The sequence below is a fragment of the Tarenaya hassleriana genome, unplaced genomic scaffold (genome assembly GCF_000463585.1).
Source record: "Tarenaya hassleriana unplaced genomic scaffold, ASM46358v1 Cleome1, whole genome shotgun sequence".
Lineage (NCBI taxonomy): Eukaryota > Viridiplantae > Streptophyta > Magnoliopsida > Brassicales > Cleomaceae > Tarenaya > Tarenaya hassleriana.
In genome coordinates, this window is record NW_010960187.1 from 3,013,196 (window position 1) to 3,039,360 (window position 26,165).

Consider the following 26,165-nt stretch of genomic DNA (forward strand, 5'->3'; position numbering starts at 1 on the left):
CTGTACGGACGCCGTTTCTCGGCCATGTGCGAAATCATTTTTAGTGTAATTGATTAGCAACTAGATTGTTTAATATGGTCAAACAAAAAACACAAAAAAAAAAACGCTGAAGAATTTTTTGCTCCTGCTCAATCTGGATCAAGATACGCGAGGACTCGGGTTCTAACACGGAATAAACCGAACTGGCTATCCGGACGGCAAAGTGGTCCAAATTAATAATTAAGGTGGTACAGTCGTCCAATAATGAATAAATATTTAAGGCGGCATAGCCGTCCAGATTAACAATTAGAAGGCAGTGATTTCTTATCAATGACAGAAATCCTGACATGGAATGGACATGTTCTGTTTGTGAGAAGATGGTTGCAGCTGATATACTAATCGTATATTATCGTGTGAATGATTATATAACAAGACTAATGTAACGTGTAATAGTTGATTATATAGATATGCAAGTGAATCGTCAGACGAGCCATGAGACGGGTCGGGAGCCGACCTCGTTTTGACACTCTATAAATTACAATAATGATAATAATTAATTGATATTATATCAAAAACATCATTAATTTTCTATTCCTATTTCAACACATACACTTATTCACTTGTGATTATGCTATCTATATGACCTAAAATATAGTGTGTTTATATATTGATTTTATTAATTATAACGTTAAATTTATGGTGTCTCACTAATTCATTATATTCATATCTTATATATCAAATAGCAATTTAAATTAAGTGTATTTTTGATAATAACCCTAATTAATTATTAATGATTATAATTAAGAAGAGAATTGAAAAACTTGGGCGAGTCCTTACCCTTTTTCCTTCCTCCTCGCCCCTTCACTCACTCTCTCTCTCTCTCCGCGAAAGCTTTCCTTCATAGCCAAATCGAAGAACCATCGACGAGATCTCTGCCAAATCTCTGCAAAACCCTCTCTCTCTCTCTCTCTCTCTCTCTCTCTCTCTCTCTCTCTCTCTTTTCTCGGTTCGTTTGCTCCTTGTCGTGTCGCGTGTTCGAAGTTCTTGATTGAATCCCGCCATGGCCGAAGGGAAGTTCGATCTGCCTGACGATCTGATCTTATCGAAATCGTCTGATCAGTTGAAAGGTAGCTTTTCCCTCTCCATCCTCTTCATCCCTCCGCCGTATCTTTTCGACTACTTCTCATGTTTGAGTTTTTTGTTCGTCTTGCTCGGTTTGAATGGGTGAAGTATCGATGCAATCTGATGGGTTTCGGATCTGAACTGAATTCCATAGTACGCGGCGGATGTCTCCCAGATTTGGCTAAATGTTGACCTAATTTGTTCTGCTTAGGGTTTGCCTTTTTCCTTCATCGTGTAAACCTAGCGTCGTTTACCTTGATATTCGTGCGTCTGAGTCCGCCCGGATGCACTTGGTTTCTGCCGCGTGCTTCGATTAGTACCCGTTAGATTTTGAATCTTGTCAGAAATTCCATAGTAGGGCAACGGTGATTTGTGTTTGTGATTCCGACTTGGGTTATAGGGTTTGTCTGACTTGGAATCTGTTTGGTCTATCTGATTTTCTTTGATTTCCTCCACCCTAAATCTGTTCTTTTTTATGCCCGCAGATCAATTGGTTTCCGAAAACAGCATACCCTTGTCTCCTCAGTGGTTTGAATCTTGTCAGAAATTCCATAGTAGGGCAACGGTGATTTGTGTTTGTGATTCCGACTTGGGTTATAGGGTTTGTCTGACTTGGAATCTGTTTGGTCTATCTGATTTTCTTTGATTTCCTCCACCCTAAATCTGTTCTTTTTTATGCCCGCAGATCAATTGGTTTCCGAAAACAGCATACCCTTGTCTCCTCAGTGGCTTTACACTAGGCCAAGCGAGAGCAGGATGGTAATACTGATCAAAGGCCTATTACCTTTTCGCTTGTCATTTTCAGCTTGTACTGTTGGAAGTATGCTCCAGGTCTAATAGGGCATACTTCCTTGTGTTGGAATGTTGCACTTTACTTGTTGTAGACCATGTATCAGTTTTGGGAGTTTCTAGATTTTAGATATGTGTTATTCTATCTTTGTGTAATTATCTGATCCTTTAGTTTATTTTCCTCTCTTCTGATATTCTTTGCACGTGATAGGATGTGCGATCTCCAACTCCTGTGCCCTTGGGAAACCCAAATGATCCAAATGCTAAGGAGGTATGGCGCTTGGATGGATCTGAGGACAAGAGGGATTGGAGGAAGACTGTGCCTGAGAGTGAAACAACCCGGAGATGGCGTGAAGAGGAAAGAGAAACTGGCTTACTTGGTCCTAGGAGGGATCGCAGGAAAACAGAACGCCGCATTGATAATGTCTTGGGCAGAGAAACCAATGAAAGCAAAAACACTGCTTCTTCTGATAGGTGGCATGAGGTTAATGCTCGTGCTGCTGTACATGAATCTCGGCGCGATGGAAAATGGTCGTCTAGGTGGGGTCCTGAAGAGAAAGAGAAGGAATCCCGTAGTGAGAAGAAGATAGATATGGACAAGGAGAAGGAGAAGGAAGAGGTCCAGAATGAAAGCCAGTCTTTGGTCAACAGTGTCCGTACAACTTCTGAACGTGACCATGATGCTCGTGACAAATGGAGACCACGTCATAGAATGGAGTCTCAGTCTGGTGGGCCGAATTCTTATCGTGCTGCGCCCGGATTTGGACTCGATAGAGGACGAACTGAAGGCCCAAATTTAGGATTCACTGTTGGCCGAGGAAGGTCATCTGCAATTGGGAGAGGTTCTTCAATTGGTGTTTCTGCATTGTTTATGAATGAAAATATCCCTGGGAAACCATCCCCATCGGCTTATATATTTCAGTACCCAAGGGGTAAGCTGCTTGACATGTATAGGAGACAGAAGCTTGATCCATCCTTCGAGAGGGTGCCTCTTGATATGGAGGAAGTTGCCCCTTTAACTCAAGTTTGTTTGACTGAACCACTTGCTTTTATTGCACCGGATGCTGAGGAGGAGGTACACATTCTATCTCCACTGAAAAAAAGTTATCCTATTGCTATCATTGCATTATTATTCATCGTTATTTTTCTTTTCTTTTTATATCTGGCTTTCTCCTTCTGTGTGTTGATGAACGTCTTGTTCTATTAGGCAAGCCTGAGTGACATATGGAAGGGAAAGATCATCAGTAGTGAAGTTCACAGTTCTTTTGGACAAGAATCATTTGGCGAAAACAATTTGGGTTTGTTATTCTGGCTTTTAGTTGTTTTACTTCCGTCTTTCAGATCTTGCACAACTTTGAAGATGCTTGTTTGATCTTGGACTTTTTGGATGTTACTCCAGTGGAACATGACATCCTTCCTTCAGGGGAGACAACAGAGGCAGAGGATGCATTGGTTGGGGTAATGAATGATAACAATGGTGCTGTGCATGACAATGCTACAGGTAGGAGCATATAGATGCTAACTTGTGTCTTTAATCTTCAAGCATTTTCAGAAGAGGTTTTTTGAGCTTGCAGTTCAAACGACTGATATTGCAGGGTTACTCGCCAATGGCGGTGCCAGGGGTGCTTCAAGTTCCCCGGGATTGAATCCAGTGGCATCTAAAACTAATGGATATGGCACCGGTCCTGAAATGGTTAGCTCTGCTTTTGCTAGATCTTCCGTGTTGGATGAAAGGGAATACAGTACTTCTTTTGATGCCAGATGCAAACTTCCGGATGATTCGGGCTCCCTCTTCGTTCCTGCTTCTCTTGAGCAAGATTATACACGCAAGATACAGCAACCAGACGATGATATGGAGGGCAAATACTTGGAAAAGGCTACCCCACCTGAGGAGATGATGTTGTTCTATATTGATCCGCAGGGGGATATTCAGGGTCCGTTCCCTGATTCTGACGTTATTTTATGGTTTGGACAAGGTTTTTTTGGGCCCGACCTACAAGTCCGCTTGGCAGATGCTCCAGAAAAAACTCCTTTCCGAGATTTGGGCGAGTTCTTGCCATACTTGATTGTAAAGGGTGCTCATGCTAAGTGTAGTGATCCGAAGGATAGGCTAGAAGAGACTGGTCTAGAAGTAAATCTGGAGCCCGGTTTATCAGCTGCCCCTGCAGCTGAAACTACTGACAAATTGCCAGTAAACAATCTGTCTCATTCGTTTTCTGGGTTTAATGATGTCTCTGCTGAGAATAGCTTTCAGAGAAAGTCTGAGCCAGAAGTTTATGGAAAACTACCACAGGCTGAGGACAGAAGTGTTCTTGACTTCTCTACCCAAGATGAAGGTTTGTTATACTTCTAACCAATGTCTACACTATGTGTGATTCTAGATCTTTGTTGAGATGCTAATATTCCTTTGGGTGTGTGTGTATACTGTGTATTGCTTGTAAGTACCTGTTTCTGTTATGTATATATTGTGCATCCATGTGTCTAATATCATCTTGGATTTCGTACTTCTGTATACTAAGCTTTTGTGCTTTGTCATCATGTCTTTTGTATGTTATGGCTAAAGATTATTTTGTTTTTCTTTGGTTAGAAATTGTGTTCCCAGGACGAACGGGAGGTACTAGCTATGCAAATATTCATGATACTTCGGCCAGTACTGTTGGGCATCCTACCATTCCCATTGAATCAGCTGAGGCTGCTGTTCGGAATCAGAACGAGAATAAGTTGCATCCATTTGGTGTGTTATGGTCTGAGCTTGAGAGCACAAATGCTTCAGTCAGCCAGTTACCAAACAGGCCATATGGTGCAATGGCTGAGCCTGCAGGTGTAATGGAGTCTTGGTCCAATACTTCCTGGAAAAATACTCGTATAGAGCCCAACATGTCCTTGGATGCTCTGGCTGCTAGCCGTATGTCGCAGTTAGAACAGGAAGCAAAACGTTTTGATCTTGTGGATTCGTTTACGTCAAATCAGCACCACCAACAGCCGTTCCAAAATCGGAATATGTTGCCACAAGCACACCTAAGTGAACCAGATCGAATTCATGGCCAGAATCTAGTTCACCGTCAGCAGTTTCCTGACAATCATGTCCAGGATTTAGAGCATATGTTAACTCTCCAGTTACAGCAGCAGCAGCAGAAGATTCAGATGCATCAGCATCAGCATCAGCTGCAACAGCAACAGCAACAGCAACAGCTCCAACAGGAGCATCAGTTACATCAGAAACTGTTACAAGAGCAACAACAACAATCTCATGCTCGTCAACTTCTTCTCCAGCAGTTTATGCAAGGACAAACTCCCGATCCAAGGTTTGGGCATTCACATGTTGATTTCCCCCGAGCCAACAATGTTATCGATCAGATTTTGTTAGAGCAGCAAATTCTGCATGGTATGCAGCAAGGTCCTGGTCATCCTTCCCGACATTTTGGGCCATCCATTGAGCAACTTGCCGCAGTAAACTTTGGGCAATTGCCACAAGAAGACCATCAAAGAGAGCTGCTTGAACATCTGCTTTCAACAAAACTGCAGTCTCATCAACATGATCAACTGAGGGCTTTGGAGTATCAGATGCTGCAGCAAGAGCAGCTGATGCAATCTTCAAAAGGAACGAGGCACAATTCTTTTTTGGAGGAACAGAGACACATTGATCCTCTTTGGCCTTCTGATCAAGGTGATCAACTTCTCAGAACTCATTCTGGGTTGCACCGATCGCACTCTTCTGGGATCAGGCCATTAGATTATCAGCAGCAGCAACAGAGGCCACCATTCGAGGAGCATTTGGGTCAGCTTGATCGGAATCTTTCATTGCAGGAAAACATTCGACAAGGATTATTCGAGCAGGGCTCTCTTCCATTTGAGCGAGCGGCATCCTTACCTGTAAACGCATCAGGACTGAATCTAGATGCTGTTAATGCTCTTAGGCTTGCTCATGGTCTGGAGATGCGGGATCCTACTGCCCACATGCAAGCTGCAGGTGGTTTGGGAAGATTTACCCCGGGTTTCCACCTTCAGAATCCTCATAATCCTTTAGCTCAGTCACATGTATCACAGCTGGAATCAATGGGAGGACGCTGGGCTGAAGCTGACACACAGCTAACAGGTGATTGGGCAGAATCTCAATTTAGGAGATTGCATATTGATGCTGAGCAACAAAAATTGAGGTCGGAAGTTGGGAGGGCGAGCGAAGACCCTAACTCATGGATGTCAGAGGGATCTACCGAAGACAAGTCAAAGCGCCTTTTGATGGACTTGCTCCACCAGAGACCAGACCATCAGTCTACCGACTTGCCAGACATGAACCGTAGAGACTCATATGATAGAATGGCTCCTTCTGGCCTTCTCACGGGATCAAGCTCATCGGTCCATCCTTTCGGTGGTCTTTCAGACCATGAATCAAGTCTGAATTTTTCATCTGCTATGGGGAGTCATCATGCTTTTCCCGATGAACAGTTAAACAGGCTGCAGAGGGATGGGGATTATCTGATGAGGTCGGAATTGGGATCCATGCATCGTAGTAATTCCTTACGTTCTGTAAATATGGACGGTGGTCAGTCAACTCATAGTGATTCTCGAGGGTTTGATATGTTTGGTATGAACAAGGATTCGAATGATATGAGAGGTTGGAACAACGTGTTGAGGAACGAGGGAATGGGAAGGATGAGATATGACAGTCAAGACGGAATGGGCAGGCAAGCGGGATTCGACCCTTTGGGTCAAGGAGAGCTTCCAGCAGGTGAGTGGTGATTATTTCTTTTTACAGCTTCTGTTTCTTAAAAAGCTTTCAATTGTTTTCGATGCTTTGGTTCAAGGGGATCTCCGCCTTGTGTTTTAATATAAGAGGCTCTCATACAGAGTGATACTTTCATGGTGACAGGTCCATACGGAGACAGAGCTGGCATACATAACTTGATGGGAGAAGATAGAAGAAAGGATCGGTAAGTTTGGATTCTTGCAGTTCGGAATTTGATGAAACCTTCGGGTTTAGCCCCGAGTTACTAGTAGTGTGTATTTTTACTCGACTCGTTTTACCGAGGGGTGTGTGTGTGTGTGTGGTGTAGAGTGGTAGTTCCATCGCACGGTCATAACGCGGTGTTGCTGAAAAGGCCACCGTCGTCCCATTCGTCGTCGTCGCACGAAGGGACATCTGAAACAGCAGCAGCAGCAGCAAACCGGGCAGCGATATCGTCGGGCAGTGGTGGCATGGAAGGAGGTATCAAGCAGGAGATGACTAGGGAGGCGGCAGGGTCGTCGTCGTTCAGCGACATGTTGAAGAGTAACGTGAAGAATCCTTTGGCCGAGCAGAATCCGTCGGAGGTGGGGGCCAAAGGAGGAGGAGGGAAGAAGAAAGGGAAGAAGGGGAGGCAGATCGATCCGTCTCTCCTCGGCTTCAAAGTCTCCAGCAATCGCATCCTGATGGGCGACATTCACCGGCCCGATGACTGATGGTTTCCCTTTCTGCTCCCTTGTTGTAAATCTCTTCTTGTGCTTTTGCTTGAAATCTTTTCTTGTAAATCTCTTTTTATTCCAGTGAGGTTTTGGTTTCTTCTTCTACTCTCAGTCTTCTCTGTTTATACATCACACCACACCCTTCGGAATTGGAGAGATCCGGCGACCTGGATTCCTTATCTTCCTCGTTTTCCTCCAGACGACAAACCCAGGAACCAAACACCATGCCCTCTGCGCTGTCTCTGGTTGTGTGTGTGATCTTTTTCAGTGGCTGCTTCCTTTCGGGTTTCTGGTTGCTCCAAGTGTGTGATTAGTGATTCCTAAGTTTGCTTAACGTGTAATTATTATTTAATTACAGATTATTTGCTCTCACGTTGTTTGATTTCAGGTACAGATACTCGGAATGTACTGTAATATAAGACCTAGACATTGTCATTTGCGTAAAAATTGTTCTACTTCTCTCATTGGATCTTGCAATTATTCGATATGAAATTTGTTTAACTTATGATAAATTAATCACATAATAAAGACGATAATATGGGATATTTGTATGACAATATGAGCCATAATCTTTTTCTATATAAACAAATATTCAAATATGAGATTCGCATACTTTTGTGAAAGTGAATGGAATTTTCAAAACAATATGTATGAGAAATTACAATAATGATATTAATTAATAATTAATAATTATAATTAAGAAAGGAGAGAATTGAAAAACCTGGGCAAGCCCGTTTCGCTAACCACGCAACCCCTCCTTACCCTTTTTTTCCTTCCTCCTCGCCCTTTCACTCACTCTCTCTCTCTCCGCGAAAGCTTTCCTTTCCATAGCCAAATCGAAGAACCATCGACGAGATCTCTGCCAAATCTCTCCAAAACCCTGTCTCTCTCTCTCTCTCTCTTCTCGGTTCGTTTGCTCCTTGCGTGTCGCGTGTTCGAAGTTCTTGATTGAATCCCGCCATGGCCGAAGGGAAGTTCGATCTGCCTGACGATCTGATCTTATCGAAATCGTCTGATCAGTTGAAAGGTAGCTTTTCCCTCTCCATCCTCTTCATCCCTCCGCCGTATCTTTTCGACTACTTCTCATGTTTGAGTTTTTTGTTCGTCTTGCTCGGTTTGAATGGGTGAAGTATCGATGCAATCTGATGGGTTTCGGATCTGAACTGAATTCCATAGTACGCGGCGGATGTCTCCCAGATTTGGCTAAATGTTGACCTAATTTGTTCTGCTTAGGGTTTGCCTTTTTCCTTCATCGTGTAAACCTAGCGTCGTTTACCTTGATATTCGTGCGTCTGAGTCCGCCCGGATGCACTTGGTTTCTGCCGCGTGCTTCGATTAGTACCCGTTAGATTTTGAATCTTGTCAGAAATTCCATAGTAGGGCAACGGTGATTTGTGTTTGTGATTCCGACTTGGGTTATAGGGTTTGTCTGACTTGGAATCTGTTTGGTCTATCTGATTTTCTTTGATTTCCTCCACCCTAAATCTGTTCTTTTTTATGCCCGCAGATCAATTGGTTTCCGAAAACAGCATACCCTTGTCTCCTCAGTGGCTTTACACTAGGCCAAGCGAGAGCAGGATGGTAATACTGATCAAAGGCCTATTACCTTTTCTCTTGTCATTTTCAGCTTGTACTGTTGGAAGTATGCTCCAGGTCTAATAGGGCATACTTCCTAGTGTTGGAATGTTGCACTTTACTTGTTGTAGACCATGTATCAGTTTTGGGAGTTTCTAGATTTTAGATATGTGTTATTCTATCTTTGTGTAATTATCTGATCCTTTAGTTTATTTTCCTCTCTTCTGATATTCTTTGCACGTGATAGGATGTGCGATCTCCAACTCCTGTGCCCTTGGGAAACCCAAATGATCCAAATGCTAAGGAGGTATGGCGCTTGGATGGATCTGAGGACAAGAGGGATTGGAGGAAGACTGTGCCTGAGAGTGAAACAACCCGGAGATGGCGTGAAGAGGAAAGAGAAACTGGCTTACTTGGTCCTAGGAGGGATCGCAGGAAAACAGAACGCCGCATTGATAATGTCTTGGGCAGAGAAACCAATGAAAGCAAAAACACTGCTTCTTCTGATAGGTGGCATGAGGTTAATGCTCGTGCTGCTGTACATGAATCTCGGCGCGATGGAAAATGGTCGTCTAGGTGGGGTCCTGAAGAGAAAGAGAAGGAATCCCGTAGTGAGAAGAAGATAGATATGGACAAGGAGAAGGAGAAGGAAGAGGTCCAGAATGAAAGCCAGTCTTTGGTCAACAGTGTCCGTACAACTTCTGAACGTGACCATGATGCTCGTGACAAATGGAGACCACGTCATAGAATGGAGTCTCAGTCTGGTGGGCCGAATTCTTATCGTGCTGCGCCCGGATTTGGACTCGATAGAGGACGAACTGAAGGCCCAAATTTAGGATTCACTGTTGGCCGAGGAAGGTCATCTGCAATTGGGAGAGGTTCTTCAATTGGTGTTTCTGCATTGTTTATGAATGAAAATATCCCTGGGAAACCATCCCCATCGGCTTATATATTTCAGTACCCAAGGGGTAAGCTGCTTGACATGTATAGGAGACAGAAGCTTGATCCATCCTTCGAGAGGGTGCCTCTTGATATGGAGGAAGTTGCCCCTTTAACTCAAGTTTGTTTGACTGAACCACTTGCTTTTATTGCACCGGATGCTGAGGAGGAGGTACACATTCTATCTCTGCTATCATTGCATTATTATTCATCGTTATTTTTCTTTTCTTTTTATATCTGGCTCTCTTTCTGTGTGTTGATGAACGTCTTGTTCTATTAGGCAAGCCTTAGTGACATATGGAAGGGCAAGATCATCAGTAGTGAAGTTCACGGTTCTTTTGGACAAGAATCATTTGGCGAAAACAATTTGGGTTTGTTATTCTGGCTTTTAGTTGTTTTCCTTCCGTCTTTCAGATCTTGCATAATTTTGAAGATGTTTATTTGATCTTGGACTTTTTGGATGTTACTCCAGTGAATCATGGCATCCTTTCTTCAGGGGAGACAAAAGAGGCAGAGGATGCGTTTGTTGGGGTTGTGAATGATAACAATGGTGCTGTGCATGACAATGTTTCAGGTAGGCACATATAGATGCTAACTTGTGTTTTTTATATCAATCATTTTCAGAAGAGGTTTTTTGAGTTTGCAGTTCAAACGACTAATTTTGCAGGGTTACTCCCCAATGGAGGTGCCAGGGGTGCTTCAAGTTCCCAGGGATTGAATCCAGTGGCATCTAAAACTAATGGATATGGCACCGGTCCTGAAATGGTTAGCTCTGCTTTTGCTAGATCTTCCGTGTTGGATGAAAGGGAATACAGTACTTCTTTTGATGCCAGATGCAAACTTCCAGATGATTCGGGCTCCCTCTTCGTTCCTGCTTCTCTTGAGCAAGATTATACACGCAAGATGCAGCAACCAGACGATGATATGGAGGGAAAATACTTGGAAAAGGCTACCCCACCTGAGGAGATAATGTTGTTCTATATTGATCCGCAGGGGGATATTCAGGGACCGTTCCCTGATTCTGACATTATTTTATGGTTTGGACAAGGTTTTTTTGGGCCAGACCTACAAGTCCGCTTGGCAGGTGCTCCGGAAAAAACTCCTTTTCGAGATTTGGGCGAGTTCTTGCCATATTTGATGGTAAAGGGTGCTCATGCCAAGTGTAGTGATCCGAAGGATAGGCTAGAAGAGACTGGTCTGGAAGTAAATCTGGAGCCCGGTTTATCAGCTGCTCCTGCAGCTGAAACTACTGACATATTGCCAGTAAACAATCGGTCTCATTCGTTTTCTGGGTTTAATGATGTCTCCGCTGAGAATAGTTTTCAGAGAAAGTCTGAGCCAGAAGTTTATGGAAAACTACCACATTCTGAGGACAGAAGTTTCCTTGACTTCTCTACCCAAGATGAAGGTTTGTTATACTTCTAACCAACGCCTACACTTTCTGTGTTTCTATATCTTTGTTGTGATGCGAATATTCCTTTGTGTATGTGTATACTGTGTATAGCTAGTAAGTACCTGTTTCTGTTATGTATATATTGTGCGTCCATGTGTCTAATATCATCTTGGATTTCGTATTTCTGTATATAAGCTTTTGTGCTTTGTCATTGTATGTTATGGCTAAAGGTTATTTTGTTTTTCTTTGGTTAGAAATTGTGTTCCCAGGACGAACGGGAAGTACTAGCTATGCAAATATTCATGATAATTCGGCCAGTGCTGTTGGGCATCCTACCATTCCCATTGAAACAGCTGAGGCTGGTGTTCGGAATCAGAACCAGAATAAGTTGCATCCGTTTGGTGTGTTATGGTCTGAGCTTGAGAGCACAAATGCTTCAGTCAACCAGTTACCAAACAGGCCGAACGGTGCATTGGCTGAGCCTGCCGGTGTAATGGAGTCTTGGTCCAATACTTCCCGGAAAAATACTCAAATAGAGCCCAACATGTCTTTGGATGCTCTGGCTGCTAGCCGTATGTCACGGTTGGAACAGGAATCAAATCGTTTTGATCTTGTGGGTTCGTTTACGTCAAATCAGCACCACCAACAGCCGTTCCTAAATCGGAATATGTTGTCACAAGCGCACCTGACTGAACCGGTTTTGGATCGAATTCATGGCCAGAATCCAGTTCACCGTCAGCATTTTCCTGACAATCATGTCCAGGATTTGGAGCATATGTTAACTCTCCAGTTACAGCAGCACCAGAAGAAGATTCAGATGCATCAACATCAGCATCAGCTGCAACAGCAACAGCAACAGCTGCAACAGGAGCATCAGTTACATCAGAAACTGTTACAAGAGCAACAACAACAATCTCATGCTCGACAACTTCTTCTCCAGCAGTTTATGCAAGGACAAACTCCGGACCCAAGGTTCGGGCACTCACATGTTGATTTTCCCCGAGCCAACAATGTTATCGATCAGATTTTGTTAGAGCAGCAAATTCTGCATGATATGCAGCAAGGTCCTGGCCATCCGTCGCGACATTTTGGGCCATCCATTGAGCAACTTGCCGCAGGAAACTTTGGGCAGTTGCCTCAAGAAGACCATCAAAGAGAGCTGCTTGAACATCTGATTTCAACAAAACTGCAGTCTCAGCAACATGATCAACTGAGGGCTTTGGAGTATCAGATGCTGCAGCAAGAGCAGGTGATGCAATCTTCAAAAGGAACGAGGCACAATTCTTTTTTGGAGGAACAGAGACATATTGATCCTCTTTGGCCATCTGATGAAGGTGATCAGCTTCTCAGAACTCATTCTGGGTTACACCGATCGCATTCTTCTGGGATCAGGCCGTTAGATTATCATCAGCAGCAACTGAGGCCACCATTTGAGGAGCATTCGGGTCAGCTTGATCGGAATCTTTCATTGCAGGAAAACCTTCGACAAGGATTATTCGAGCAGGGATCTCTTCCATTTGACCGAGCGGCGTCCTTACCTGTAAACGCGTCAGGACTGAATCTAGATGCTGTTAATGCTCTTAGGCTTGCTCACGGTCTGGAGATGCAGGATCCTACTGCCCACATGCAAGCTGCAGGTGGATTGGGAAGATTTACCCCGGATTTCCACCTTCAGAATCCTCATAATCCTTTAGCTCAGTCACATTTAACACAGCTGGAAACAATGGGAGGACGCTGGTCTGAAGCTGACACGCAGCTAACAGGTGATTGGGCAGAATCTCAATTTAGGAGATTGCATATTGACTCTGAACAACAAAAAATGAGGTCGGAATTTAGGAGGGCGAGTGAAGACCCTAACTCATGGATGTCAGAGGGATCTACCGAAGACAAGTCAAAGCGTCTTTTGATGGACTTGCTCCACCAGAGGCCAGGTCATCAGTCTTTCGACTTGCCAGACATGAACCGTAGAGACCCATATGATAGAATGGCTCCTTCAGGCCTTATCACGGGATCAAGCGCATCAGTCCATCCTTTCGGTGGTCTTTCAGACCATGGATCAAGTCTGAATTTTTCATCTGCTATGGGGACTCATCATGCTATTCCCGATGAACAGTTAAACAGGCTACAGAGGGACGGGGATTATCTGATGAGGTCCGAACTGGGATCCATGCACCGTAGTAATTCCTTACGTTCTGTAAATATGGACGGTGGTCAGTCAACTCATAGTGATTCTCGAGGGTTTGATATGTTTGGTATGAACAAGGATTCAAATGATATGAGAGGTTGGAACAATGTGTCGAGGAACGAGGGAATGGGAAGGATGAGATATGACAGTCAAGACGGAATGGGCAGGCAAGCGGGATTCGACCCTTTGGGTCAAGGAGAGCTTCCAGCAGGTGAGTGGTGATTATTTCTTTTTACAGCTTCTGTTTCTTAAAAAGCTTTCAATTGTTTTCGATGCTTTGGTTCAAGGGGATCTCCGCCTTGTGTTTTAATATAAGAGGCTCTCATACAGAGTGATACTTTCATGGTGACAGGTCCATACGGAGACAGAGCTGGCATACATAACTTGATGGGAGAAGATAGAAGAAAGGATCGGTAAGTTTGGATTCTTGCAGTTCGGAATTTGATGAAACCTTCGGGGTTAGCCCCGAGTTATTAGTAGTGTGTATTTTTACTCTAATCGTTTTACCGAGGGGTGTGTGTGTGTGTGTGGTGTAGAGTGGTAGTTCCGTCGCACGGTCATAACGCGGTGTTGCTGAAAAGGCCACCGTCGTCACATTCATCGTCGTCGCACGAAGGGACATCTGAAACAGCAGCAGCAGCAGCAAACCGGGCAGCGATATCGTCGAGCAGTGGTGGCATGGAAGGAGGAATCAAATCGTCGAGCAGTGGTGGCATGGAAGGAGGTATCAAGCAGGAGATGACTAGGGAGGCGGCAGGGTCGTCGTCGTTCAGCGACATGTTGAAGAGTAACGTGAAGAATCCTTTGACCGAGCAGAATCTGTCGGAGGTGGGGGCCAAAGGAGGAGGAGGGGGGAAGAAGAAAGGGAAGAAGGGGAGGCAGATCGATCCGTCCCTCCTCGGCTTCAAAGTGTCCAGCAATCGCATCCTGATGGGCGACATTCACCGGCCCGACGACTGATGGTTTCCCTTTCTGCTCCCTTGTTGTAAATCTCTTCTTGTGCTTTTGCTTGAAATCTTTTCTTGTAAATCTCTTTTTATTCCAGTGAGGTTTTGGTTTCTTCTTCTACTCTCAGTCTTCTCTGTTTACACACCACACCACACCCTTCCCTTCGGAATTTGAGACAATTTTAAAGTGACTTGCTTCAGAGAGTAAATAAAGGCCTTTCCTTTGAATGCCGCAGGTACAAATCAATGAGTTTCTCAGGAAACACATGAGATGCGGACTAGTGGTCCAGGCTGAGGTCTCCCCACCGGACATTGTACCTGGCGGCGAGGTAGTGGGCCCCGACTGGACCCCGGCTCCCATAAGGATAGTTTTCAGGTATTGTTTTCTTCTCTTCTAGCTCTTTCAGCACCGGCGTGAAGAGTGACCATGCGGCATCAAGCTCGTCGCTTCTTATAAACAACCTTCGTTCTCCTTCGATCGCGTCCAACAGAAGCCAACTGTCGACACACGACCAAAACAAGAGGAAAAAATGGAGATTCGAGGCGATTTGGCTGTTGAAGTAAAGCCAAGAACATAGATTTATGGAAACGGATGTTGATATGATAATGTTTTTTTTTTTTTGTAACTTTACCTTGCGGAATAGAGAAGATTCAGGTTGCTTCGATCTAATCTCATTCCCAAACCCGGGACCTTGTTGTTGATCTTCAAATAAATGGCTTCATCTGGCTGGACTCGGATAACAAGCTCGTTTGTAGCCCGATCGAGATCAGTCCTGAAGTTCTGATTATACAAATTTCCGGGCACATGCCTGAATTGCACCCTTATCTCCGCCCTGTAAAAAACCGATGTAAGTTTTACTCATTAAACATGCAAATCGGTCGAAAGAGTTTGATATGAAGATTTGCAAGTTTTCTACGAGTTAGGTACCCTCTAGTGTTCAATGCTTTCCCAGCTTTCATTAGGAAAGGCACACCGTCCCATCTCGGGTTGTCGATGAAGAGAGCAGCCGCTGCAAATGTCGGTGTCAAACTGTCTTTCGGGACGGTTTTATCATCGGTATAGCCGGGATAGGTAACTCCTCCCTTGGTATGGCTCTTGTATTGCCCTATCACCACATCTTCAAGCCTTATCGGCCTCATAGAACGAAGAACCTTAACCTGAATCAACACAAGAAACCCGTAAACATTTCTTGGACCACCCGAAGATGGAGTTTTTTTTTTAAAGAGAAGGGCAAAAAAAAAGTCGGGACCTTTTCGTTCCTAATATCTTCCGCGTCCAAACTAACAGGCGTTTCCATGGCAAAGAGAGCTAATATCTGAAGCAGATGATTCTGCATTATGTCCCTTATAATTCCATAATGATCAAAGTACCTGAAAATCGAATGGAAGAAAAGCCGAAAGGAAGAATGTCAGAAACATAAGGCAGTAGATTCAGAAGAAGAAATCGAGAGGCAGCAAAAGGAAGCCGGGTTTTTCTTACCCTCCACGCCCTTCAGTACCAAAATCCTCGGAGAATATCAATTGTACATTCCTTATATACTGCCTCGACCACAGCGGTTCAAATATAAGGTTTGAGAATCGAAGAACTGATAAGTTCTCGACTAGTTCTTTCCCCAAGTAATGGTCTATCCTGTAAAAAGGAACAAATTTGTCATCTCATATGCATATATATGAATCATATACAAGCTCCTTCACAATGATAAAAAAAAATCAAGTTAAGGATCTCTACCTAAAAATCTGATCTTCTTCCAGGTACTGCTTAAGGGATTTTGTTAAAGCAGCCGAGGTTTCGGAATCTCTACCAAAGGGTTTCTCGACAATAACCCTAGTCCAGCCATTGATAGATGAAGCAGAAGAGCTTGCACATTTGACTGCATCCACAAATATATTCGGAGGTATTGATAGATAAAACAGCCGATTCGAAACTCTTCCACCCTGCAAAACAATCATGTTACCGTTAAGATCACCGGAGAAAATTACGATAAGCCAACCCCAAACACTCTGAAAGTCGTATTGGTTTCGGGTACGGTCGTATTTTCCCGATCTCCCGTACTCGTGTCACATTTTACATCATGTCATGGAGAGAGGTAATAGACACATGGATTAAAAAAACATCGCTTGATAAGCAAACCTCATGTTCTTTGAGCTTCTTGTCCAATTCTGTGAAATGTTGTTGAGAATCATATTGACCAGAATGGTAGAAACATCTCTTGAGAAACTCTTCCATCTTTTCGCCGCAGTTTTCCCTGAAGTTCCGGATGAAAGGATGGCGTTATAATCTCGAATGAACCCACCATTGGAATTCTTGAAATTCGGCCCAAACTAATCGCTCACCTCTTATCGATTCTGCAGGTCAGAGTTTTGCTGACCATGCTCCTAAGTTCTGCATCTGTCATCTTGCTCCGAGCATAGCCGTATATCGTAAAATGCTGCCGTACAGAAACCAGAAATGTCATTCGCATTTGCTGCATTAACACAGAAACCGTCCAAAACGCAAGAAAAATCGATACCTCGGGAAGACAGTCTTCGTAATGAAGCGCGAAAAGGGCGGGGAATATCTTCTTCTTGGCAAGATCACCCGAGGCTCCGACCACCGTGATGCTAACGGTTGAGTGATTTTTATCATCGGAATCTGCCGAAACCTTTACTGATTCTTCAGATGGAATCGATAATAACCCATCTCTCAATCCTTTCAGAGCAGTTTTAACTTCTGCCGGGCTTGATTTAGTAACCACTGCACCAGAAATTAATTCAACTTCTCGCATTAGAGACTTGGAGCAGATTCCTCCGCCATTTTATTTGGCTGCTGATGAAATTATACACATCACGGATACAGAAAATGCTCCAAAGCATTCGATATTGCTACGAGTGCACATTCGCACATTAAGATCCAATTGCATCAACATTTAATTGCTGATCAAGCTTCGATCAAACACTAAATCGATCGAACACTTATATCAAACTCCATTTCCAAGCTTAAATTCATCAACCTAAAGAAAAGAAAAAGCAACAAGCTTCTGCTAATCTTCAGGTTCAGGACATAGAGAAACCAGTCAGAAACTAACCATCTTGCATGACGACAGCACACCCACCGGAATTTTTCCGCGATCTAACACGGAGCTCATCGAGACGCAACACATGACTGAGAGAAGACGAGAACGACAAGCACCGATATTGTTTGATCGGCGAAGAACAATTCGACAAGAAAGAAGAAGCCGAATTGCCGGAAGGATAGGATCGGCAACTCGCCGAGGGAGCCAAAGACGCCATTTTTACCGTGTTTCCGGACACAGACGGATCAAAAGGAGACAGATTCAGGGGAAGGAGACAGAAACCGAAGATGGGTTTGGCAGAAGACGAAGTGGGTAAAAATGGGCAAGAGACAATTTGGCTTATAAGAAGATCTTAGGAAACGTCGAAGGGGTTAGGGCATTGTGAGATGATGATAAAAGGACCCTTTGAGATCTCTGAAAGGTTGTCTCGTCTCGTCGCCAAAACAGAACAGAGAGGGTGTGCTGCGTAGGTGCGTGAAGGGCTAATGGAGGAATATTCAATTCAGTTCAATTAAACAAAATTCCAACTGGACTTTGCTTCCACTCTTTTCTTTTTATTTCAGAAACAATATTAACGTAAGTAGATCCATTTGATCTGTAATATTTCCCACGTGACTAATATGGATTATGGTGCATTGGTGGTGCAGAAGACAACATGAAACCGTTGTTTGATTGATGAGAAATGCCCACATATCTGCAAATTCTTGTTCTTGCTTGACAAATTTTTATTTGAATCAATGGATAATTGAAAATACGAGGTGGCGATGATTCCCTGTGATACGGTTCATTATAATTACAGTGAATAGTGGGTGAGGATGTTTATTTTTATTTTAGGATTAGAGATTTCATTTTTTTAAAGAAAAAAAAAAGTGGGTGAGAATGTTTGCAGTTGCGTGTTCCTTTTTTTTCAACAAGAAAAAGGCATGATGCGCAAGAGTTGAGAATGTTTTGGGCTTTAGATCCCTTATGGGCTTAACCATTTGGCCCATGGAAACTAAATGGGCCTTTCTCTCTTTGGGCCCAAACAGACACCAACAAAAAAGTCAAAGATCTTTTACACACTAGAAAAATTATGATAAAGTAGAGGATATTTACTAAATTTATAACTAATTAGTATTCATGTGGCCCTTCCATAATAGTAAATAATTAAATAATATATATCTACTTGTATAAGCCCCCTATGTAATTAACCAGAATCTTGAATATTACTATCTCATGGTTATAACAACCTCTAGTTGTACGTACATGTATTTGATTCAATATATAAATTGCTGCTATTTTTTATTCTAAAGGGGGACATGATATGCTATGATATGAGGCTGCGGGCGAAGAAATAAAGACATCGTTGTCAAAGAAGGCGTGCATCCTTTAATTTATTTTTGTCTCATTGGACCAGAAATTGGAATATTCAAACTTAGATTATAAAATCCTATACGTAATTATTTTTCCTTGAATGGTCAAATAAGCACGGACTATCAATAGCAAACGGCGAGCTGCTTTGACATTTAGTAACACCCTTTCCCTTTTTTTCCCATCAATTTTTTTTTTTAATGCGTCGATTAATTGAATAACTAATAACCATTCAATATAACACCTAACTATTTTAAAATTGGTTTCTTATCTAAAATATAAAAAAGATCATGAATTAAGATTTTTTTTTAAACTAACGGGGTCTTAATTGAAATCAAATTAAATATAAAAATAATTTTTGAAAAGTATGGAAAGGAAACTTTTAAAATATTTTTATTAATAAAAAATAATTCAATTTAGTTTTTTTTTTTAAAAAAAAAAGAAGATAAAAAGCGCTATAAATATACTATATATATATATATTATATATATTACAAAAATAAAAAAAAACTTAAATTTTAATTAATTAATTAGTGTTGATTTAGCCTGCCAAATTAAAGACAATTCCGCCTGCAACTTGGAAATTATACACACACACACACACTCCGTTCTAGAAAGATATGAACGAAGATATTTTTCACAGATTAGAATATTTTTTTCGAGTAAGTAAAATGTATCGTATGTTATTTACTTTGAAATGGTAAAATTAGAACGAGTAATTAATCGCTATGTCGCATCACCAACCACTCCCTCTCTCTCTCTCCTCTCATCCTTTTGGAATAAATTAGCAGTTACTTATCTTTAATACTATATATACACGTGTATATATACACCTATAAGATACCTATGTATAGGAATATATAAGCACACACACATATATATACACACATATTCATATGTATATGTAGTTCTTACGTGCCGTCTACGACACTTGGTGGGGTTTCTAAGAGCCTTCTTTAAAACTTTGTATAGCATCGGGCCGCCTCTTCGTTTTGACTTCACAGTCATGGAATTTTTTTTTAAACCAGTCATGGAATTTTTTGGTCCGTCTATATATATATATATATAACGATATCATGTATTGATACTTTCATTAATTAATATCTATCTATCTTATCTCTCTCTCTCTCTATATATCTATGCATTGAGACGTACCAACAAGATCTTCTTGGAATACAAGAAATATAAATATATTTGTCATGGAAGGCTATGATGACAGCAATCCGTCCTACGCTCAGTTTTTATCGTTGAAACCCGATAATTCGATATCGATGATGTTCGATCGGGATGGTGATGATGATGATGATGAAGATCATTATGATGATGGTACGAAGGTTGTAGAAGAACCTAGAAGGTTCTTGAAGATGAAGAAGAAGAAGAAGGTGAGGGAACATAGATATGCTTTTCAGACAAGAAGCCAAGTGGATATACTTGATGATGGTTATCGATGGAGAAAATATGGCCAGAAATCCGTCAAGAACAACAAGTTCCCAAGGTCTGTGATCTCTTTTAATTATCTTTTTCCTTTTTCTGATTTATTGTTTTTTTAACTTTTTATTGAGATTCGGATCCAGAAATTATTGAAAAGATGAAATTGGGGTTTTGTTAACGCACGAACATGTTTTGTTTCTATCGGAATTAGATTATATATGGAATATATTAGAGTTTTATTTATATGAATTAGGTTTGGATCCAGTGAAAAAACATAGACGTAATTAGGTTATATATAATATTAATCGGAGCGCAAATGGTTATATATATATATATATATATATAGCTTTACAAGTAATTTTTTTTATTTATCTATATCTCGTTCATGTGTATATATATATATATATATATATATGTGTGTGTGCAGGAGTTACTATAGATGCACATTCAAAGGATGCAACGTGAAGAAGCAAGTACAGAGACTGAGCACGGACGAAGGGGTCGTTGTGACAACCTACGAAGGAGTTCACTCCCATCCGATCGAAAAATCCACCGACAACTTCGAACACATTTTGACCCAAATGCAAATCTACGCTTCTTATTGATTAATCCTCCTCAAACTCTATAATTAAACAGTTTATAAAAATATAAAATGAACTATATATATATGTAGATAGTGTGTTGTAAATTAGATGCCCACGCACGCATGTGTTGATTAAATAACACCTGCGAAAATCTAGAGGTGCGTATGGATTATTTTTTTGTTTGTTTTGTTTTTACAATACATGTATGCGAGTCTATTTGCAAATTGCAATAATTCGTGTTTGGATATTCGAAATTTCGTCTAATAATCATAATGTGTATATACTGTTAACATGATCGATGGTATCCAATTAGGGGTGGACGTTTCGGGAAACGGTTCGGGTTCGGGACGGAATGAACCGATTCGGTTCTTTCGGTTTTACAAAAATAGGTATCAATCGGATTTTTTATTGTATTCGGTTCGGTTCGGTTTCGGTATCGGTTCGGTTCGGTTCTGGGTTTTATTAAAAAAATGATAGATTTTCTTTAAAAATATTCGGTTTTTCGGGGTTTTTAAAGTTCGGTTCGGTTCCGAAAAAATTTGGTTTTTTAAAAATGATACTGTTCGAAAAATAACATCAGTTAACCAAACCTAAACGTCCAGCCCTATATCCAATGGACCATATTGGATTGTGTTTTTAAATAGATATCTAAAATTGAATCAAATAACTGAATTCGAACTAAACTAGATTGATTATGATTTTTTTATTAAAAAAATCGAATTCAAATTTAATTAGAATAAATATAATTAATACAAATGGATATTTTTTTTTATTAAGACTGGATATAAACTGAATTCGAATAAAAAATAGGCTGAATTAAAATTTTATATAAATTAAGATCAAATAAACATAATTTAAAAAATTAAAAACGTTAACACGAATTTAACCGGGGCATTATCAAAAATACCCTTAAAATGCTACTTCTACTTCAAGACCTACCCTGGTCACATGTGACCAATGTGACCGAAATATAGTATGGTCACATTTTGATTTTTATCGATTATAACGTTAAATTTATGGTGATCACACTAATTCATTATGTTCATACATTGTATATCTTACTAATCATTTGATTAAAACATCATAAATTTAACGTTATGAACAATGAGATCAATATGTGACCACACTATATTTCGGTCACATTGGTCACATGGTCACAAGGGTAGGTGTTGAAATAGAAGTAGCATTTTAAGGGTATTTTTGATATAATGCCAATTTAACCATTGTCAGGTATTTAAGGGCAATGTTCTTACACTGCAAAACAAATATTATATATATGGACATATGTATAATATATGGTTTTACTTAATAGGCATTACATTTTCCATATTTCGTTACATCTTTCCAAAATTGACTTATATACGTACACTAATGGCATATAGTAGATATTTCCTTGTTGTGGCCAAAGTTATATTATTAGTTTTCGTTTTAACAATAACCAATATCTCAGCCAATTTTAAGACAGATTTGACGATCAATAACCATTATATATTATAACATTGGCCATGGCAAGTACATACATATCCTCATTAACAAAAAAAAAAGGTATATACATATCCTAAATTCATTGATGTCGCATAGTGATGTCAAACGGGTCGGCTTGGACGAGTTCGGACCAACTCTTTAGAGCCAGCTCGTTTTCAGTCCAGTTCGTTAACCCCGTTTTTATTCGGGTCAAAAACTTTTTGGTTCGATTCAAATCGTTCTAACTCGCGAACTGACTCACGAGCCGAATAAAAATAATAAAAAATATTAAATATAATTTAAAAATATCAAAATAATAATTAAAAGTAATTATTAATATATTTAAAAATAATAAAAAATTATTTAAAATTGATAAATCGGAGTCAGCTCGTGGGTTTGGCGAGCTGGTTTGGCTCGTGACGAGCTGGGGCGTTCAGTCCGTTTTTATTCGGATTCAAATTTTCTTGGCCTAGATCGAGACAATATGGGTCGGCTCGTGAGCTGAGCTCATTTTGACATCCCTAATGTCGCATGGACCGACGATGATAGTGCCATATATTTTAGAAGATAGAGTTTGCTGTTATAAAATCAGAAGAAATATTAACGACCCGAATGTTAGTTCGTTAACTATAAACCGAAAACTGTATTTAGGAGAATGGATAACAAGTTTATTTCTTATTTCTCTCTTTTAAAAGTGTACAAATGAAGGAATTCAAATAGCATATTTATAGAAATTCTGAAGTTATTATTCACGTATACGGTCGGCAGTAGCGGACCCAAAACATTTTAAGAATGAGATCACTAATATATATACATATAAATAAATTTATAAGTATAAACTTAATTTTATTGGGGGCTCTACAATAATTTTACATAAAATTATATAAAATTTATGAAGAAAACAAAAAAAAATTCTACAACTAGTGGGGGCTTGTGATCCCACTATGGATCAAGTGGGTCCGCCCATAACGATCGCTTTGAATAATAACTGTATATATAAACATTAAGTCGATATGAATAGTAATATGTTTTATTTATAATATTTGCTATTTTATTTTTTATTTTTTATTTTTTCCAGAAATCTAAAATCCCCGTATTAAAAAAGAAGTCTCCAAACTGGAAACAACTCGATTATTGAATAAGAGAACGAATTTTATTAGATTTTTTAATTAATGTTTATATCATTTGAATAAGATTTTATGGTCGTTTATTTTTCAAATATTATTTAGATTCGAATTTTATCTTTGAATTACTGTTGTGTGAATTTGTAAAATATTTTTAGGTGAATAAAGAAAGTATCGGAGAGGTTCTTTGTTCGATCTTCTCATGTGCCTTCCTTCCTTCATCTCATCTTAGCCTCTCGCGGTTCAAGCTCTGAGCTCCGAGTTTTCCTCGCTGACCATGGCTCTTCCGCTCGGGAAGCTGATCCTCCTCGTCGGCGCGGGTCCGTACATTCATGGGGTTTTCTCTTGTATTAGTTACTATGGCTGAGCCTTTGTTCAAATTCGTCTCGGTTTCGGTTCGAATTTTTCGGTTGGGTATCCTGATAAGCGGGAGATGAATTAGGGCTTTTGGTAAAACCCTTGATTCATGTGGAAAAATCAGTGTCTTTGATCCGTTCTCAGTTATTCACTGTTCGTCTGTTGGGCTTTCACGGTGATCGATGTTTAGCGTACTTGATTCAGATTAGATTATTTCCGAATTGATTTTAACTTCGTTTCAAAACATCTGGATTCTGGGTATTAAGTATATACGTAAATGTATCATAATAGATGATGATTCTAGTTGCATGGACGGGTCTTTACCGCTTCGTTTAAGTCGAAAATGTCGGTTTCTGATTTCCGTGTGTATGTGTTTGTGATGATTATCTTCTACTCATCGCTTGTCTGATTGCTTTTTTTTTTTGTTATTTCTTTGTGTATTGATGCTTACACTTCATTTTAGCATACCAAAGTATGTTTTTTTTATGTTTCTTCAGGTCTTGTTGGCTCAGTTATTGCTAAAGAAGGTTTCTCAGATGTTTCAAGTTTCGTTTCGGGTGCATTCAGGGTATTCTACTGAACTGGTTGAATATGAATCCGTTTCATTTAGTTTGAAGAATGAATTTATGCTCAACTTAGATCAAATCTCGAGATTTTCATTGTTGATGGGTGTGAACGTTACAGTGACTTTGTTGTAGCGTACGCTCATCATCTCGGGTTCTCTCTTTTATCCTATTTCATACGTGTTTTGAAGCTTGAACATGTAATGCAGTTCATCATAGTGTCATAATGGTTTCTCTTCTCTTGACAACTTGTGTTCAGGCAATTAAAACAAGACGAACCGGCCAAATCAGCTAAGATGCCCTTTTGGCACAGGTTTAGTTTCAGTATTGACCTAATTGTTGGTGACATATTCTATTCGATGGTTGTAAGACTCGTTGAATGGCTCGAGCTTATATCCTTCTGAATTCCGAATCATGTTTTTGTTTATTATAATGATATTGTTTACTCACTCCTCTGAGATACTCTCTTCTATAGGTTAGCAGCCTGAGGCAGGAGTTGCAGTTGATAGCATCAAACAGATCTATTACCATTATTTCTATGGGTGGATCAGGTCTCTTCAATTCCTGCTTTTACGTCGGAGGAATTATTTTCCTCTTATGCACTACTTATGACCTAGAGGTCATGGATTCGAGTCCTGGAAGCAGCCTTTTGTAGAATATTCTGCAAGGTAAAGTTTGTCTATAATACACCCTTGTGGTGGGACCTTTCCCCGGACCCCCGCTCAATGGGATGCTTTGTGCATCGGGTTGCCCTTTTTTTTCTGCACTACTTATGAGCTCAATATGTGTCATAGAAACTTAGTACTTTGATCTTTAATGTTTATTTCCATTTTCTCGGCAGATTTTGGATGCGTCTTTTGAAATTTTATCTTGTTATGACACGCCTTTAGGATCGTGTCTGTAACTTTGTTTTATCGCCCATGGAATTCTCTTGCCCGCAGCTTCAATGATTGCTTACTGCTTGCTTTTCTCTGGAATGGCTTCAACAGTTTCCCTCGAATTTGCAGGTGGTAGAAAGTACGGAGTAATGATTATCATCGTAGTGTTAGGCTGTGGATACTTGCGGTGGAAGGTAATATCATCACGGTATTGAACGTTGGCTTGAAGTGTTGGTCACTGAACAAAAATTTAGAAAAATTCAATTTCTCCTCGTGGGTTTTCTTTGCTGATCTTGTGGTCTGCTTCATGTTATTATCTTCTCCATTTGCAACTCGTTGGATATTAATTTTCTCGGGAATGTTGTCAGGGATGGAAAACTCCGGATTTTATGTTTGCAACAAGGCATAGTTGATTCGATGCATGTAATACTATAGCCAAACAGCTTGACGGTGTCTACTCCTCGATCTCGGTAATCTCTTCATACCCTATTTCTTCTCTAGCCTCTTATGGTGTCACTGAACTCTGTTTTTTTATGGTTTCTTTCTTGTTTCCACTACCACGTTTATCAAAAGATCCGATCTTTAAACCTTTTTATTGCATCGTTTTATTACTCTATTTCGGTCTACATCGTGTCAGGCTACAAAACGGGAGTTATCTTCAAGAATTGAGAGTGGGCTCTAGCTTAGACGAAATTGAAGGGATTACTAAAGAAACAGGAAAAGAGGTAAATTTCACATGAGATCTACTCTATAGATTCACTCTATCATCAATGATGCTTGAGGCTTGACTGAATTACGTGATGGCGCTGCAAGAATTACCATCTTGAGCAGACCGCATCATTGCCTCCTGCCCAGTCATCTTCAACTTCTAATGGATCCCACAAGGTTTGTTTAAATCTTTAACTAGAATCCCATCTCGCATCTTGTTGTCTGTATCGTTTCAACCCGGAAATTTCTCGTATTTTCCGGTTCAGGTTCTTTGTTCGATCTT

The 26,165-nt window shown here is 40.6% G+C and overlaps 3 protein-coding genes and 1 long non-coding RNA gene across 13 annotated transcripts in view; 3 read left to right on the forward strand and 1 right to left on the reverse strand.

Moving 5' to 3' along the window:
* The first annotated feature begins 823 nt into the window (after window positions 1-823).
* On the forward strand, window positions 824-14,766 carry LOC104807415. Of its 5 annotated transcripts, none has more exons than XM_010532714.2 (10): window positions 824-1,106; window positions 1,787-1,860; window positions 2,102-2,965; window positions 3,098-3,188; window positions 3,290-3,391; window positions 3,486-4,226; window positions 4,478-6,619; window positions 6,761-6,821; window positions 6,945-7,096; window positions 14,149-14,498. In XM_010532714.2, exons 1-10 carry the CDS (start codon window positions 1,040-1,042, stop codon window positions 14,382-14,384), a joined length of 4,530 nt encoding a protein of 1,509 aa, XP_010531016.1. In that variant the 5' UTR covers window positions 824-1,039; the 3' UTR covers window positions 14,385-14,498. The 5 variants fall into 5 exon arrangements, with proteins under 5 accessions (XP_010531016.1, XP_010531024.1, XP_010530991.1 ...); XM_010532689.1 differs by lacking the exons at window positions 824-1,106; window positions 1,787-1,860; window positions 2,102-2,965; ... (4 more) ...; window positions 6,761-6,821; window positions 6,945-7,096 and adding exons at window positions 8,082-8,359; window positions 8,840-8,913; window positions 9,155-10,018; ... (4 more) ...; window positions 13,777-13,837; window positions 14,608-14,766 and having other exon boundaries at window positions 13,961-14,409; XM_010532698.1 differs by lacking the exons at window positions 824-1,106; window positions 1,787-1,860; window positions 2,102-2,965; ... (4 more) ...; window positions 6,761-6,821; window positions 6,945-7,096 and adding exons at window positions 8,082-8,359; window positions 8,840-8,913; window positions 9,155-10,018; ... (4 more) ...; window positions 13,777-13,837; window positions 14,608-14,766 and having other exon boundaries at window positions 13,961-14,386.
* A 214-nt stretch (window positions 14,767-14,980) lies between these two features.
* On the reverse strand, window positions 14,981-17,928 carry LOC104807406 (glucose-6-phosphate 1-dehydrogenase 2, chloroplastic-like). The gene is made up of 9 exons (XM_019202497.1): window positions 17,437-17,928; window positions 16,882-17,105; window positions 16,706-16,800; window positions 16,503-16,617; window positions 16,101-16,306; window positions 15,852-16,001; window positions 15,622-15,742; window positions 15,300-15,529; window positions 14,981-15,204 (listed from the first exon to the last, which is right to left on the reverse strand). Exons 1-9 carry the CDS (start codon window positions 17,639-17,641, stop codon window positions 15,000-15,002), a joined length of 1,551 nt encoding a protein of 516 aa, XP_019058042.1. The 5' UTR covers window positions 17,642-17,928; the 3' UTR covers window positions 14,981-14,999.
* Window positions 17,929-19,869: 1,941 nt separating this feature from the next.
* LOC104807451 (probable WRKY transcription factor 75) lies at window positions 19,870-21,055 on the forward strand. The gene is made up of 2 exons (XM_010532733.2): window positions 19,870-20,268; window positions 20,632-21,055. Exons 1-2 carry the CDS (start codon window positions 19,973-19,975, stop codon window positions 20,807-20,809), a joined length of 474 nt encoding a protein of 157 aa, XP_010531035.1. The 5' UTR covers window positions 19,870-19,972; the 3' UTR covers window positions 20,810-21,055.
* A 2,286-nt stretch (window positions 21,056-23,341) lies between these two features.
* LOC104807461 overlaps window positions 23,342-26,165 on the forward strand; it is a 3,999-nt gene continuing 1,175 nt past the window's right edge. Inside the window, exons 1-8 of one of the 6 annotated variants that reach the window (XR_770759.2) lie at window positions 23,343-23,696; window positions 24,231-24,301; window positions 24,556-24,609; window positions 24,772-24,964; window positions 25,304-25,447; window positions 25,543-25,644; window positions 25,812-25,899; window positions 25,988-26,059. This is a non-coding gene — a long non-coding RNA (uncharacterized LOC104807461). Of the gene's footprint in view, window positions 23,697-24,230; window positions 24,302-24,555; window positions 24,610-24,771; window positions 24,965-25,303; window positions 25,645-25,811; window positions 25,900-25,987; window positions 26,060-26,165 lie in introns of all 6 variants that reach the window. The other 5 variants (XR_770761.2, XR_770757.2, XR_770760.2 and 2 more) reach the window with 5 other exon arrangements.